We start from the raw sequence: 15,316 nt of genomic DNA, 5'->3' as shown, positions 1-15,316 counted from the left end.
ATGGAGCAATTATGGCTTTATAAAATTGCAACTTTGCCAAAAACTAGTGAAATGTTAGGCTGGATGCAGTAACACACATCAAGCAAATTGAGAAACCAGCAAAAAACTTTATGGATAAAGGAGACAGGAAAACTAAGGAAGGTAAGGAACACAGACATAAGAATAGGCTCCATGAAGGACAGAGATCCGTAAGGCAACATGGATATGAATTAAAGGGCCACAAATAGAATTTATTCAGGGAGTTGAATCAGCTTTGAAAGCCATTCTTGTGGCTACATCTCTTCTGGAAGGAGATAAAAAATAAATAGGAAAAAGGTGTATTGGATTATTTAAGAAGAAATTGGGTAGGTTAGCAGGAGAGAAGGATGGAGATAAGAGAAATGTTTGGTTACAACTGGAAAAAGTAGCAAAATGTTTCTTTAAAAAATCACTTAAACATAATGCCATATTAAAACAGCAGGAAAAATCAGCAGCCAACAAAAGGGCAAGATAAATAGATAATTTACAGGGAGAAATGAAGCCATGGATAATGATTTGCGTTTATGGGGAGTTTGCATGAGGGTGGAGAACTGAAAGGCACTGTGGATCTGAATTAAGCAGTCATAAATAGTATTCCCTTAGTCACTTTGGCGCCTTTGAATATAATGTTTAATGGACAAACCTCTGAAATGGGGAGGGAGAAATAATGGAATGACTTATAAATGATATTATTTAAAGAAACATAAAAAGAAAAGAGGAAAAGAAAGAGTTTAGAAGGAGGAAGGAGGGAGAGACAGGAGAGCTTAGAGGGAAAACCTTTGAAGATATGAAGAAGGGAAGGGACAAGGTAGGAAATACAACAGAAAAAGTCAGAGGAAGGAGTGAGAAAACACTTCTTGACTGAAGGAGACAGCAATAAGTTTGTGAAGAAACTGTAGCCGTAACAAGGTCAATCTTTGAATATATATTTAGTCAATTTCAAAGTGGAACATGGAAACACTATGTTGTATCTTGATTAAAATGGTTATAGGATTTTAATGTTGTGTTTATATTCCATTCTTAGAAAAGAGGGAAAGAATTAAAATTCCAATTTCTCTGGCCTCAAACACTTTTTATTGCAGTTTTGAGATGAGATTTGAGAAAGGGAAGATCCACATTCATTGGTCCCACTCATAAACATTTGTGGTCTTTCTTTTCTTATTTTTTCAGGGCAGCCATTCGACCCAAGGAGAATTATTGCAAGTGCTGTTTGTAATGTGATATGTGCTGTTATTTTTGGCAATCGATTTGATTACAAAGATAAAACCTTCATAGAGAACCAGAAGATTGTGGAGACTCATTTAAGATACTCTATTAGTATCTTAGGACTGGTATGTTAATCTACTTGATCCTCTTCTTGCCATGAATCCCTATTTTAATTAGCAGGTTTTTTTGTGAGTATAAATATCCAAGTTAGAAATGTGAACATTAGATCTGATGAGCTAATAAGCAGGGGAAGGCAAATCTAGACATCCAAGCATAAATTGATTCTCAGCAAAATCTCTTCTGGTTGGGCTTATTTCCGAGGGAACCATTTCCTTCTCCCATAACTCCTTTGGGCCATGCCAGATTCTGGACAGATGTAACATGGAATTGTTAGACAGCTCCCCTATCTTTATGCACACAGCCAGTTTGTCTCTTGGATGACTTTGATCATTTTCAGCATTTGTGGAAGAGATGGGTGAGGCTAGGGGAGCAGTGGGAGAATCCCTTGACAAAGTATCTCCTACCAGGAACTCAGCCCAGGTGAGGAGAGATCTGGGGGAAAGCCTTTCAAAGACTCTACTCTTTAATTAATCTATTATAAATATTAATTCCCATTATAGTTTCCAAGACATTGCATTTATCTGAGAATAGAATTAAAGATAGCATACTGAAATCTTTGTGGTTCTTCTTTTCTTGGTTTTGGGGCCATCTGAGAATTGACAATTAGCAATATCAAAGTAAAAGCTACTCTCTGAATATTTGGGGCATTAATCCTCCACCATAATACTCTAATAAGCTATAGTATTTCATGTGAACTCTATTACAGGTATACAATACATTTCCCAAAACAGTGACATTCTTTCCTGGGCCACACCGAAGCATTTTTGCTAACATTGAAAAGTTCTGTGATTATATCCGTGAGAATGTGGATTTGCACAAAAAGACATTGGATCCCCAAAATCTGCGTGACTATATTGATTGCTTCCTTCTTAGAGTGGAGAAGGTAGGTATAGATGCCATATCTGAATAATTGTTTAAGTATCTCTATTATGCATCTAAGATGGAACTAATTCATCCTATATGATGAAGTGTGGAAATATTTATTCTCCCCTCCACTTTTTTATTTGCTTTTCGACAATCCCTTCATTGCCATTTGTTGGCACATATTACTATTCCAGGCATAATTGTTGCTAAAGGTATCCATTCAATTCTGAAGGTTAGGTCAAACAATAGAAAGGAACTCTGTTAACTTTTAGAGAGCAGAATTTTCCTTCAAAAAATGAGTATGCATAAACATTTTCTTCCCATGCTGATTTAAATTTTAGAAGGTATTTCTTTAGAGATCTACAATCGCAATAGGTGATATGAAGATAAGTAAGTAGAGTTTTCTAGAACCATCTTGTAGAAACAATTTCTATTAGGATTGATCTGTTAGATGTAACAAGTAAATTTATATGGAACAAATTTAATTCTCTTTTCCAAGCATACACCTTAGGAATTCTTTAGGCCAGCTCCAACAAAGTTAGTCAGAAACAGACTATGAATTCTTGTGGTAAATATTTGATGGGTAGACCAGACAGGTAAGCTGTATCTTCCTCTGCATTAAATAGTGATCCTAAGAATACCTTAGAATTGAAATTTTTTTCCTTATTATATTCTAAATTCACTCTGGATGAATTATATTTCCTTTAATTGAAAAAGACACTATGAAAATTCTAATGAATCACTTTATTTAGAACAGAATAGAATAGAATAGAATTCTTTATTGGCCAAGTGTGATTGGACACACAAAGACTTTGTCTTTGATGCATATGTTCTCAGTGTACATAAAAAGGCAAGATACATTCATTAAGAATCATAAGGTAAAACACTTAATGATAGTCATAGGGTACAAATAAGTAATCAGGAAACAATATAAATCGTAAGGATACAAGAAACAAAGTTACAGTCATGCAGTCATAAGTGGGAGGAGATGAGTGATAGGAATGATGAGAAGATTAATAGTAATAGTAATACAGACTTAGTGAATAGTTTGACAGTGGTGAGGGAGTTATTTGTTTAGCAGAGTGATGGTGTTCAGGAAAAAAAACTGTTTTTGTGTCTAGATGTCTTGGTGTGCAGTGTTCTATAGCATTGTTTTTATTTACAGACCCCTCACATCCTGAAGATAAATTGTTTCAACTCCTACACACAAAAAGTTATAGAGGTGCAGATGACAGACACAATTATTCCTCTGTAGAACTGTATCAGCAGCTCCTTGGGCAATTTGAGTTTCCTGAGTTGGCGCAGAAAGAACATTCTTTATTGTGCTTTTTTATGATCCATGATGGTTTTCAAGTGGGACATCACTACCCTTTCAAAAGTTTTCATAACTACAGATGTTAGAGCAACTGGTCTGCAGTCATTCAGTTCCTTGATGGAAGGCTTCTTGGGCACTGGAAAGATAGTGGAGCATTTGAAGCAAGAAGAAACAAAGGACATCTCTAGTGATTTATTGAAGATTTGGGTGAAGATGGGGGCCAATTGTTCAGCACAAACTTTTAAGCAAGAGGGAGTTATCTTGTCTGGGCCTGGTGCTTTTCCTGGCTTCTGTCTGTGAAATAGACCTTGCACTTCCTTTTCTGTGATCATCAGGGGTAGTGAACCCAATGGGATGGCGTCAGTTGTAGGAGGTTTAGGTGTTGTTGGTGTGTCTGAGATGGGGGTTGTGGAGATAGGTGACTGTAGTTTCCTTTCAAATCTGCAGTAAAATACGTTCAGGTCATCTGCCAGTTGTTGATTTTCTTCAGCCTTGGAAGGAGGTTTGCTGCAACCGGTGATATTTTTAAGTTTTCCACATGTTTGCTGGTTCATTTCTTGAGAACTGATTCCTTAGCTTTTCAAAGTAGCTTCTTTTTGCTTCTCTGATCTCCCTTGCTAATATGTTTCTGGCCTGATTTACAGCATTCTATCACCTTTTCTGTAGGCTTCCTCTCTGGAACGATGACGTAGCTGCTTAAGTTTAGCTTTGAACCAAGGTTTATTGTTACTGTATATTTGCAAGTTCCTAGTCGGTATACATAGGTCTTCACAGTAACTGACATATAATGTTACAGTATCTGTGAGTTCATCCAAGTCCGCAGTGGTATCTTCAAAAATATTCCAAACAGTGGAGTAGAAGCAAGCCTGTAGCTTTGACTCCTTTCAATTCCAAGTATAATTTTTCCATTTTCTTTTTAGGAGCAGAACTCATCTGAGAGTGTCTACACTTTTGAAGATCTTGTGTTTCTTGTGTTTGGAATCTTTATGGCTGGGACCATAACCACAAGCGAAGCTTTGCTTTGCAGCCTTCTAGCAATAGCTAAATTGCCACATATTCAAGGTATAAAAATACCCCAAAATATATAATATTGTGTTGGTACTCCTAGGGTTGCCACTATTAATGCTAAGAAAGAAATGATGGTGTTTAAAGAAAACATATTTTTAAAGAAAAAAGAAAGTAAAGATGGAGTTGAGTAAAGTAAACTCATTGCAGCTGGATTTCTGCATTTTTCCTAGGAATATATGGGCAGTGTTTTCCACTGTCTTCTCATAGATTTTTTTCAAAGATTTCCCAATCTAGCTAACATGCCCTTGAAAAAAATGGGTTTCCCATCAAATCTTGAGATTTTATGAAGACAATTCTAGTCAATTGGTATTGATTAGATCAAAAAGAGGCAGGAGTGATTGAATGTCTATGGAGATTCTAAGTCATCCAGGTCATGGTTGTCCCAAAAGTGCTTTTTCAGGAGGCAACTGGACTTTCTTGTTTTTTCTTTCAAGACTCATTCAAGAAGCTTCTTCAGCTCTGACTGGATGGTGGGGAATGGAAGGATTTATATTCCTTGCAGACAGCTGGTCATTTGCATTCTTTTAGATAATCGTTGAGGCCACTTGGAGATTTATCTGTGTGTTCTCAGGGTCACCTGACTAGTGCAAATGGTTCCTGTAATCTGCAATTATTCTGGAAATCCATTCATCCAGAAAAAAGGCAGTCTACAGGAACCATTTGCACTATTTAGGTGACCCTGAGGACACAGACAAACCTCCAAGTAGCTCAATGACTCTCTAAAAGGATGCAAATGCCTAGCTGTCTGCAAGGGAAATAAATTCTTCCATTACCCACCATTCAGTCAGAGCTGAAGAAGCTTCTTGGATGAGAAGAAAAATGTCTTCACAGAAAAAGCAAGACAGTCCAATTGCCTCCTGAAAAAAGCATCTTTGGGACAAGTGATTGAATGCTGTAACAAAATTTTTCCACCCATACAGAAGCAGTTGGATTCACTTACCTTCCCTCACAAATGTGGGTGCATGTGTCCCATCGGCGCATACGCACTGAACCAGAGAGAACCGTCTGAATTCCACTTCTGCCATACAACCATAGACCACTCAAACAATTGCAATAATTTAATACTTGCTGTCTGAAATCTTAGTATGCATGACTGAAATTAGTATAGGTTTTCTTGAGGATCGTTTTTGCAATAATATAAATGAACATTCCTTTTAACTCAAGGTAATCATCTCCAACATTTTGAAATACACTGTTTCAGACAATGGTAACAGGAATGTATAATTATAACATAGATGAAAAATAATAAATATTGTTACAGATTATAATTAATTTTAATTCATGATACCACCCCAAATTGCTTGATTAATTATAGATTGAACCACTAGCTTTTTGAAAATGGGCCTCATGGTTTTTGGAGGAATGAATGCTCGTTTGCTGCTGGTGTAAATATTAATGTGTATATGCATACACATATATATTAACAGTTTAGGAAATTAATTTAAGGACTGTATCTTTTCTCCTGAATACTATTTATCCTCTTTTTCGGTGAAGACTCTAAACTTCAGAAAACCCACACAGAAATGCTTTATGCTTACTGCCTCTCAAGATATCTAGTAAGGCACAGAGTGTTCGACCTAGGCTTCCTGAGAAAGCATAAATCCCAATCTTAGTCCCCAAATCCCTCTTTTATTTAAATGGCTGTGAATTATAGTCATTCATAGCCCATAATGATTCAAAAACAGTCTAAAGAGTCTGACAGATGTCTACTCGAGTTGCCGCAGACTTTCAGGATAAATTGATAAGCACCCACCTTTATCTCCCTTGAAACACTGCCAGAGATCTAATTGCCAATTAGTTTTGTAACTCCAAACGTGTCACAGAGTCAAACAGGACTTCTCAGAGCTTGAACCGATTATACAACTCACACTGTTCTTCTGTCTCGCTGATGTCATGCTCTGGAGGCAGCTCGTAACTAGCAGATGGTCCTTGCCCCCTTCTCTGCCTCCAATGAAGAGCCCTCATCCAAACCTTCCCCAGACTCCAAGACTGACCCATGTTCCTCCCATACCTCCTTACTGTCCAACTCTGCTGCCAGCTCCACAGGACCACAACAGAGAGATTCAAATAATATGAATCTCATCTTGCACTAGAAAAATTGAAATAGTATCTACTGAGAAATGACTTTGAGGAGAAGCTATTGTCCTGGCTAGAACTGTCTTCCCTCAATGTGCTTTGGAACACGTATTTCTATTAAAATGACTGCATGTGCTCATATGACAAAATCTGTCAATATCATCTCAATCTATTCTTCTCACAGCTAAAGTGCAACAGGAGATTGATGAAGTTGTGGGTACAAATCGCACTCCAAGCATGGAAGACCGATTGAATATGCCTTTCACAAATGCCTTTATTCATGAGGTTCAGCGATATCAGAAAGGGACCCTTGAAACCTTCCCACGGGCAACAACTTGTGACACAAAGTTCCATGGTTACACTATTCCCAAGGTATGGTGATACAAGTATTTAAGAAGGTTCTCTAGGGAAGAAAGGAAAGAATGACTTAGCTCTTTGAGAAGAGAGGCAATTTGATGTCAGGCTCTGGCGGCATTACAACATCATCTGTCAGCTGTGACCAGAGGGGCTTTTGCCCAGGTTCGCCTGGTGCACCAGTTGCGGTCCTACCTGGACTGGGAGGCACTTCAAATGGTCACTCACGCCCTCGTCACCTCAAGACTTGACTACTGTAACGCGCTCTACATGGGGCTACCCCTGAAAAGTTTTTGGAGACTATAATTGGTCCGGAATGCAGCAGCATGAGCGATATTGGGTGTACCGAGATACACCCATGTTACACCTATCCTCCGCGAGCTGCACTGGCTTCCTATCGGTCTCCGAATGCGCTTCAAGGTGCTGGTTATTACCTTTAAAGCCCTGCATGGCCTAGGACGTGGATATCTGCGAGACCGTCTTCTGCCACATACCTCCCAATGGCCGATAAGATCACACAGGATGGGCCTTCTCCAGGTGCCATCGACCAGACAATGTCGTCTGGCGGCTCCTCGGGAGAGGGCCTTCTCTGTAGCTGCTCCGACCCTATGGAACCATTTACCCCCAGAGATCCGGACCCTTCCAACTCTCTCGGCCTTCCGAAAGTCTACTAAAACCTGGCTATTCCGGCAGGCCTGGGGCTGTTGACCTCATGAATGAGGTCCAGCCCCGCCTAGATTAAGTGCATGAAGTGTTTTTTTAATCAGTTTTTCTTTTCTCTATTTTTTTTAATTTTTATCCTTTTAGAGATGTATTTCTGTAAGCTGCCCGGAGTCCTTCAGGATTGGGCGGCATATAAATTTATTAAATTTGAATTTGAATTTGAATAAAAGAGCAATTTAGAGAAATATGTACTGAAAGAAATATATATTCCTTCCCTCTTCATTCTGCAAAGTTCAGCAGATGGCTAGTCACTGCCTGTTTTTATTTTAGGCAAGTGGAAAGCAAAGGCACTTTCTTCTCCATATTAAATAGTATCATTTAATGGCATCTGTTTCTTCCTCTCCTTCTAGTGCACGGCTATTGTGCCAGTCTTCACCTCTGTACATTTTGACCCTCTTCATTGGGAGACTCCAGAGAAATTCAATCCCAATCATTTTCTGGATGAAAATGGTCAGTTCAAGAGAAAGGATGCTTTCATGGCATTCTCAGCAGGTACAAGCCTCTGGAACAGATAGTATTGCAAATTCATATGCTTACCTGATCCACCTTAGTCTTTTATCAGATACAGTTCCAGCAAGTACTTCCTAAATAACCTCTGTTTTCTTCATTGCTATTGTAGGGAAGAGGGCCTGTCCAGGGGAGGCCCTGGCTAGGATGAAGCTCTTCCTGTTCTTCAGCAATCTGCTCCAGAATTTCACCTTCTCTCTGGTTGGGGACACCAAAGATACGGATGTAATGTCTTTGTTTATGGACTTCAGAAATAATCAATATCCCCTTATACGAGCTGTTAAACGTTCAGTGGACACTTGTGGTCAATAATTATGAGAAAGTACCCACATTAATAGATACTCAAATAAAGCATGTGGGATGGTTATTACATTTAAAGGCAATCTTAAAAATGATGTGGAATACAAATGTAATACTTTTTATAGCAAAGGTAGCTATTCTGACCTCTTATCTGATGACATATTTTAGCACAATTAACAATACGTCTGAAATACTTAATAGCTTCATAGCCCCCCCAAAGTGGTATTCACCAAATACTGTAGATTTAACTATACAAGGGTCTCAGTTAGAAGTATTATCACAAATTGATGTTGTGGACTAATCTATATTTGAAAGTAACAAGGAAGATCTTGTATTAGTACAATTTGGCTAAATGCAAGATTGAGTCATTTTCTATTGACAGCTAATGGTTGTTTTAAAGACTGACAGAATGAATATTGTATCTGATTGAACTATAATATTTGCTATATCTAATTTCTGATAAATAACTTTATTATTGTGGATAATAAAGAATTAGAATATATAAGTTCAGAAAATCAATGGTTCCAGAAGTACAAAATGCAAAAAATACATCTTAGGATTTCAAAATGGAAGCCATTCCTAAGAAAATTTTGTTTCATGTTAAACTTTATTAAACTCAAAGGGTTCGTGTTCTTTTTTTGTCCACTACTGATAAAATATCCTGTCAAAAGGCAAATAAATTGACTCAAGGAGATTCTGCCTACAAAATGGAATTAATCAACAACCCAGTTACATGAATCTTAAATAGATATATTATGCAGAATGCCCTCAAAGATATCCTTGTTGTGTTTATAGTATTTGATGATGGTCAAAACCTGACCAAAATAAAACAAATACCCTTCAAAAATATTTCAAATTCAATTTGATGCCTTGATCAAATTAATTTTTGATCTTCTTTTATTCTTTTCTGCTAGCTTTTTTTAAAATTTTAAATTATTTGAATTAAACCAGGTTGTTCTCAAATCAGAGACCAACTGCCTCACCTCCATACATTAAATGTTTGAGGGTCTCCACTTCTCCTCCCAGAAGCCTCAGTTTACCCACTATACCATCTCACATCTACTTTGGTGTAGGCACTTGTTAAGTGATAACTCCCCCCCCCCGTCTAAATTCTCTGGGACAGAAGCAGAAGAGGAAGATGAAATGTGCTGTTGATCTGAGGAGCTGGTCAGCAATTAAACATTTGAGATTGTTCTAGAAGACAATGAGCAGAACAATGTGGTGTGTGTGTGTGTGTGTGTGTGTGTGTGTGTGTGTGTGTGTGTGAGAGAGAGAGAGAGAGAGAGAGAGAGAGAGAGAGAGAGAGAGAGAGATCTAACTCACATCATGAGGGGGCAGATTATGGTTGGCACATAGCTCAAGAACCATGCCAACAGCGACTCAAGGTAGAGCAAAGATGATCAGCATGCCTGCTCAAAAAGAAAAAGCACCAATGCCCCTAATTTAGCCACCCCAGCATCAGTGGGTATCGAACTGCTGTTTCCTGGTCTTTGGACTTCTGTTGGAAAACAACTATCTGACTCCAGATCTGTTCCTTATCCAGCATTTGGATTCCCAGAATTCCTTTATGGTGTGTGTGTGTGTGTGATCAATATAAGAAAATATAAATTAAAAACAATTTAACAGAAATCCCAATTTATGTTTAAAAATAAATAAAAAAGATGAGTATTCCATAACAGAGAATCTTTTGCCATGTTCTTCCTGGACAAATATCCATTTTACAACATATATGCATTTTGTTAGCAATTAACATTTATATGGTGTACAAGTAGGTTTTTTTCTACATGGCAGGAAAAATCCAGAGAAATGCAAATAACAAAAGATCAATGTGCCTGGCTTTTTTCTAGATAAATCAAATTACTATGCTGAACACTGCAGATGTAAGTCCCAATGAAAAATTGAAAATGAACCATAGAAACATAATTTGTGTTGTTTTGGCTGCTCATAGCACTGCAGCAAAACAAAACAGATCATGCCAGTCCAATCTTATTTCATTCTTCAACATAGTGACTAAATTAGTAGACCAGTTAAATATTGTGGACACAATATACTTAGACTTCAGCAAAGCATTCAACAAAGTAGACCACAACCTACTTCTTGGTAATCTAGAAAAAAGTGGCATCACCACCAGATGGATTCGTAACTGACTGACAAACTGTACTTAACTAGTAGTCCTTCATGGGTCTACATTTACACGGAGGGAAGTAAGTAGTGGGGTAGCATAAGGTTCAGTCTTAGGACCAGTTCTCTTCAATATCTTCATAAACGATGAGTGAATAGAACAATGACAATGAGAACAATCAACCAATGGAACAACTTGCCTTTGGAAGTTGTGGGAGCTTCATCACTGGAGGCTTTCAAGAAAAGATTGGACTGCCATTTGTCAGAAATGGCGTAGGGTCTTCTGCTTGGGCTTGGGAGGGAGGGGGCATTGGATTAGATGACCTACTAGGTCCCTTCCAACTCTGTTAATCTGTTAAACCTAATCTTCTGGTGTTCTTCTCACCTTTTGCAAAACTACAGCAAAATCTGGAAGGATGATTTTAAAAATCTGTCTGATTATAAACATATGAAAAATCTGATCTGGATTTTTCAGAAGTGAAATTCAATATCCAGGCAATGGAAAAAGAAGTTTCTGTTGGGAATCTTTTTTTTTTTTTTTTGATATTAACATCTTTTATTTCATTTTCATTTTCCTTTATACAATCACTTAAATACTGTGCAGTTAATAAAAGCAATAAACACAACTCATAACACTTCTATCCTTCATACACCCTTCCTTCTACCCCTCCAACTTTCATTTCTCCCCTCCAACAATCCCCTCTTCTACTTCCCCTCCCCCTCAACCATTCCTTTCTCCCCTTCCCACCATCTCACCCTCCTTACATTCCCTTCTCACTCCCTCTTAATTCCTCCCTCTTCTTTCCCTCTACTCCTCACTTCGGTGTATTTTTACTATTCATTGGTCTATTCATTTTGTAATTAACACTAAAATTATAAGAAAAAAAAATAAAAGGAAAGGAAAAAAAAGAAAGAAAAAAAAGTATCCAAGTGCATTCATTGTTTTAAAAATTGAATCTATATTTCCACCCTCCCCCCCTCCCCCCCATGAACCCCCCTCCCAGACCCCCTTCCGACTTCCCAGATCCCATTCCCGACATCGTTCTTTGTCAAGCAAAGTCTGGAGTATATTGAAACCAAATAGATTAGAAGCTAAAAAAAATAAAAAATAAAAAATAAAAGAAGAAGAAAAAAAAGAAAAAAATGATAAATAAAAATAAAAAAAAAGAGAAAGGGGAAAAAGACCCCCCCCCAAAAAAAGAGAAATCAATAAACTCTCTACCTTAAGCTCAGCTTCCCATCATTATTAACACTTAAGCAATGTGCATCATTCCTCATCTCAATTAATTTATTACTTGCAGGATTTCAAACTATGTTGAAACCAAGTGAGTTAATCAAATAAAATTCTACTCTAGCTAGGGACCTTATCTCTTTATCTAAATATGTATCCATTTCCAAACCTTTAATATATCCCTTTTACCTCTTTCTCTATAAAGCAACTTAAACACCTCAAATATTTCTCTCGGTTTCTGTTCCAACTCCTCTCATCCTGCCTCTACCCGTGTCCATATATATATTTTATTATCATCCGTACACCTCCCATATTTGCTCCGCCTTCCTTCAAGCTCCCTGAGTATATTCTTCCAAACATTATGTTCAAATAAAAATTACTATAAAAGTCAACTTACTTTCTGGCTCAAAATAAGCTCTAATTAAACCTTCACTACCCTCCCATCTGCGCCACCCTTCCCAACTCGATTCAACCTAAACCACAATCCGGAAGCATCACAATCTCCGCCTTCCTCACCCTAAAGAATAAAACATAAACCGTTTATATAAAAGTTCCAAGTTATCCATCAAGTCTTTTTTTTAAGTCCCATACAATATAATTTCCGAGGAGATCAGCATCATTTCTTACAGCCTTAATGTCTCTTGATCGGTATACCACTATGCCATTTTCTACAAGACATAGTCACAGAGTATTATTCAAGTTAAGATTAAGCAAATGTTTTGGAAGCATAACTAAATCCTTGTTCTCCGCTCTGCTGCCCTTCAGAAGGGGAAAAAAGGTAGCTCCCGCCTTGTAGTTGTGTGATTGGTTGTTTCTCTTGTACTTCTCCTTGTATTTGTCCAAGTCCGGGTAATTCAGGAAGTCCCGCCTTTAAAATCTTATGATAAAAGTCTCGGGCTTCACAAGCTGAATTGAGGCGATGTTTCTGATCGTCAAGTATGACTGTAATACCAAACGGCGCTTCCCATCTGTACTGTATCTGATTATCTCTAAGTTCTTTAGTTAAAAAAGCATAGTCTCTCCTGGCTTTTAACATCTGGGGTGGCACCTCTTTAAAAACGATCAAGTCCTGTCCATCAATTCGCAGCCTGTTGTTGTAGAACTCTTGTAGTATCGCGTTTCTGGATTCTTTTGTAGCAAAATATATAACCACATCTCTCGGAAGCTGTCTCTGTTTTGCTGTCCACGAATTATGGCAGTAAATTTTTTGGATCTGCCAATCAAAGTTGAGTCCCGGACCTCCCACCACACGACTGAAAGCCTCAAAAAAGGTCTGCTTCAAATTCTCCTGTTCGTTTTCACGCAATCCCCTAACTCTTATTGCAAATGCAGTCTTTTTATAATTTGTCATAACAAGTTGTCTCTCTGCCATTTCAACTTCCTGTTGCAACATTTCAATTTTAAATGTCAGATTAAAATTGGCTGCTTCCAAAAGTTCCAATTTATCCTCCATTCCTGCAATATAATCTGTCATCACAGTTATAACTCCGATGGTATCCTCCTTTGTTTGGGCAATCTTGGCATCAAGTTTATCACATAGTTCCAAAATAAATTGCATTATTTCCTCCCTAAATTCTCTGAGAGTTTCAAAAAGAAATTCTTTCGTCAACAAATCTCCAGTAGGGGGCGTAGAAGGCAAAGACTGTGGCTTTATAGCGATTACTTGGGATGTATTGTTAAGAAAACGTTTAGAATGTTTTGACTTGGGAGCCATTATAAAAGAACAAAAGCGAACAAACAAAGTCTCTGTGCACCCTGATTTACAATAAAATACTTTGAGTAAACTTCGGCAATTAGTAAAGAGCAGTCTTCAGGAAAACAGGGCTGATTAAATATATCAACTGCGAAGGCTATAAAATCGCCATTTTGAAAAACAGTTAAACAAAGGAGTTTTTTGTAAGATTGAAGCTGGTATTTTAAATAATAATAAACAAAAAGGGTTTTCAGGAATGGTCGCTGCTCGGACCGATTTTAAATAGCTTAGATTTGTCCTGAGGGGGGAGGACGACCTGCCTTGAGCTGAAAAAAACAGCTGAGAAGATCTGGCTGGAGTAAAAAAAACCTCAGCTTTGTGTTGAACCTCTTCTCCGTTCACAGCGAAAGACAAAAGGCTGTGAACTTCAAAGAGATTCTAACAACTGAGCTCCTCCCTGCCCCTTTCTGCCTGAAAGGGGAGATATCTATAGATCTTTTAGATATACAGACCAGAACTCTGAGGGGAGCTCCGTTGAGCCCCCGGCGACGACAGGCTCCTCCCCCGGAAGTCGTTTCTGTTGGGAATCTTGAAGAATCATCATTCCAAAATGAAAAAGATATTGATTAAATAAACTTAATACAAATCTAGAAGGGAAAACAGAGCTGCTAACCAAAATTCTTGTAGAAAAAAAATGCAATGCAGAACTATCATTCCAGATTCTCAGAGTAAGCGATTCAAATGGGAAAATAGCACAACATTCCACTCGTGGGAATGGGAGAAAATTAGAAAGACATCAAATTATGTCATGTCTCCTTATCCTGATTTCTACCTCATTCTCTCTGGAAGCATTCAGATTACAGTGCAACAAATGAGAATAATCAAGGAAAAGAGCTTTACTTCATTGATCCAGAGTGTCTTGTAGTACTGAACAGCAAATTTTCTGCTGAGTTTCTCTGCTATCAAATTTCTGTAAAAGTAGCATAAATATCATCTAATTTTGTAGTTTTAGACCTTTCAGAATATTCTTTCAATATTTTGGACTGACTGAAACTTCCAAGCACTATTACATTTTTTGATCTGATCCTTCTGAAATAAATTAGGGAATGTGCTGTTCTGGTAGATGAGTTATTACATAAGCAAGTCTTTTTTGACCATCACTAAAGCTGGCCATATCCAAACAATGAATGTGACTATTGGAGATACAATTCCTCCTCCTAATACTTACTGACCTGTTGTGGCCCAGCAGGAGCCATTAGAGCTGCCGATGGACTCCAATAGCGAGGAACCCTATGAGTTGGCTATGGAGGATGTGGAGGACCCTGGGCAGGGTTCAGACTCCAAGCAGGGACCAAGGAGGCTGGTTGGCCACCAGGAGGTGCCTGAGGCATGGAGCAGTGGGGAAGATCAAAGGGAATTTGTCCCTGATGCCCAGCAACAAAGGGCGGAGAAACGGAGGAAACAGTTATGGAGACAGACTCATAAGAGATAATCAAGTCCAGGTGGTTGTGGCTTGGCTTCTCCCAAGAGAGTATATAAGAAGAGACTTTGGGAGGAGCCCTTTTGTAGGACACAACCGTTCATAACAAGCTGGAGAAGCTCTTGTTTGTACTGTATCTCTTGTCTGTGGGAGTCTGGATTGCTGCCATCGTCTTGCCAGTGAGTCGTGTTGGGCTTTCAGGACAGAATATGTTTCAAAGTAAAAAACTCAGTTCATGTT

At 38.2% G+C, this 15,316-nt stretch overlaps 1 protein-coding gene across 3 annotated transcripts in view; it reads left to right on the top strand.

The window, feature by feature from the left end:
• The window catches only part of LOC116503684 (cytochrome P450 2C20-like), a 40,820-nt gene extending 31,420 nt beyond the window's left edge, over positions 1 to 9,400 (top strand). For 2 of the 3 annotated variants that reach the window (XM_032210254.1, XM_032210253.1), the window contains 6 exons: positions 1,189 to 1,349; positions 2,051 to 2,227; positions 4,444 to 4,585; positions 6,852 to 7,039; positions 8,095 to 8,236; positions 8,364 to 9,400. In XM_032210254.1, the coding sequence (XP_032066145.1) occupies positions 1,189 to 1,349; positions 2,051 to 2,227; positions 4,444 to 4,585; positions 6,852 to 7,039; positions 8,095 to 8,236; positions 8,364 to 8,563 (1,010 nt within the window). In that variant the 3' untranslated portion in view covers positions 8,564 to 9,400. The remainder of the gene's footprint in view (positions 1 to 1,188; positions 1,350 to 2,050; positions 2,228 to 4,443; positions 4,586 to 6,851; positions 7,040 to 8,094; positions 8,237 to 8,363) is intronic. The other variant, XM_032210255.1, reaches the window with a different exon arrangement.
• The last annotated feature ends 5,916 nt before the right edge of the window (positions 9,401 to 15,316 follow it).

Source organism: Thamnophis elegans, chromosome 2 (genome assembly GCF_009769535.1).
Source record: "Thamnophis elegans isolate rThaEle1 chromosome 2, rThaEle1.pri, whole genome shotgun sequence".
NCBI classification, from domain to species: Eukaryota; Metazoa; Chordata; class Lepidosauria; order Squamata; family Colubridae; genus Thamnophis; species Thamnophis elegans.
The sequence above is the reverse complement of the archived record's forward strand: the minus strand, read 5'-3'. Positions and strand labels throughout refer to the sequence as shown.